Below are 397 nucleotides of genomic sequence, written 5' to 3' on the forward strand. Positions count from 1 at the left end.
ACCCTGCCGGGGCTGGGGCAGCGCCCACCCTGCCGGGGCTGGGGCAGCTCCCCGCGCACGGACCCGCAGCGCCGCCGCCCCGTCCTTCCAGCCACCTTCAGCCCCCACCCTGCCCGCCGCGGGGTCCCGGCGCCGAGCACCCCCAGACGGGGCGGAAAACGCCGCCACAGACACACACACACACCCCCGTACCTCGAAAAGCTGCGGGATCTCCCTGCGGGCCAGGTACTCCTTGGCCTCGCCGGCGCTCATTCCGCCAGCCGGGGCCGGGGGCGCCGGCGGGGCAGCCCGAGCCCCGCGCTCGGCTCGGCGCGGCGGTGCAATGCGGGAGCCTGGGCGAGGAGGAGCAGGCAGGCAGGAGGGAGGCAGCAGGCAGGAGGGAGGCAGCAGGCAGGAG

At 77.1% G+C, this 397-nt stretch overlaps 1 protein-coding gene across 1 annotated transcript in view; it reads right to left on the reverse strand.

The window, feature by feature from the left end:
• AK5 (adenylate kinase 5) overlaps positions 1-391 on the reverse strand; it is a 77,320-nt gene extending 76,929 nt beyond the window's left edge. Inside the window, exon 1 of the mRNA XM_027649286.1 lies at positions 193-391. Within this exon, the coding sequence (XP_027505087.1) occupies positions 193-252 (60 nt within the window). The 5' untranslated portion in view covers positions 253-391. The remainder of the gene's footprint in view (positions 1-192) is intronic.
• Positions 392-397: the final 6 nt, after the last annotated feature.

The sequence above is a fragment of the Corapipo altera genome, unplaced genomic scaffold (genome assembly GCF_003945725.1).
Source record: "Corapipo altera isolate COAL_440 unplaced genomic scaffold, ASM394572v1 112, whole genome shotgun sequence".
Taxonomy (NCBI): Eukaryota; Metazoa; Chordata; class Aves; order Passeriformes; family Pipridae; genus Corapipo; species Corapipo altera.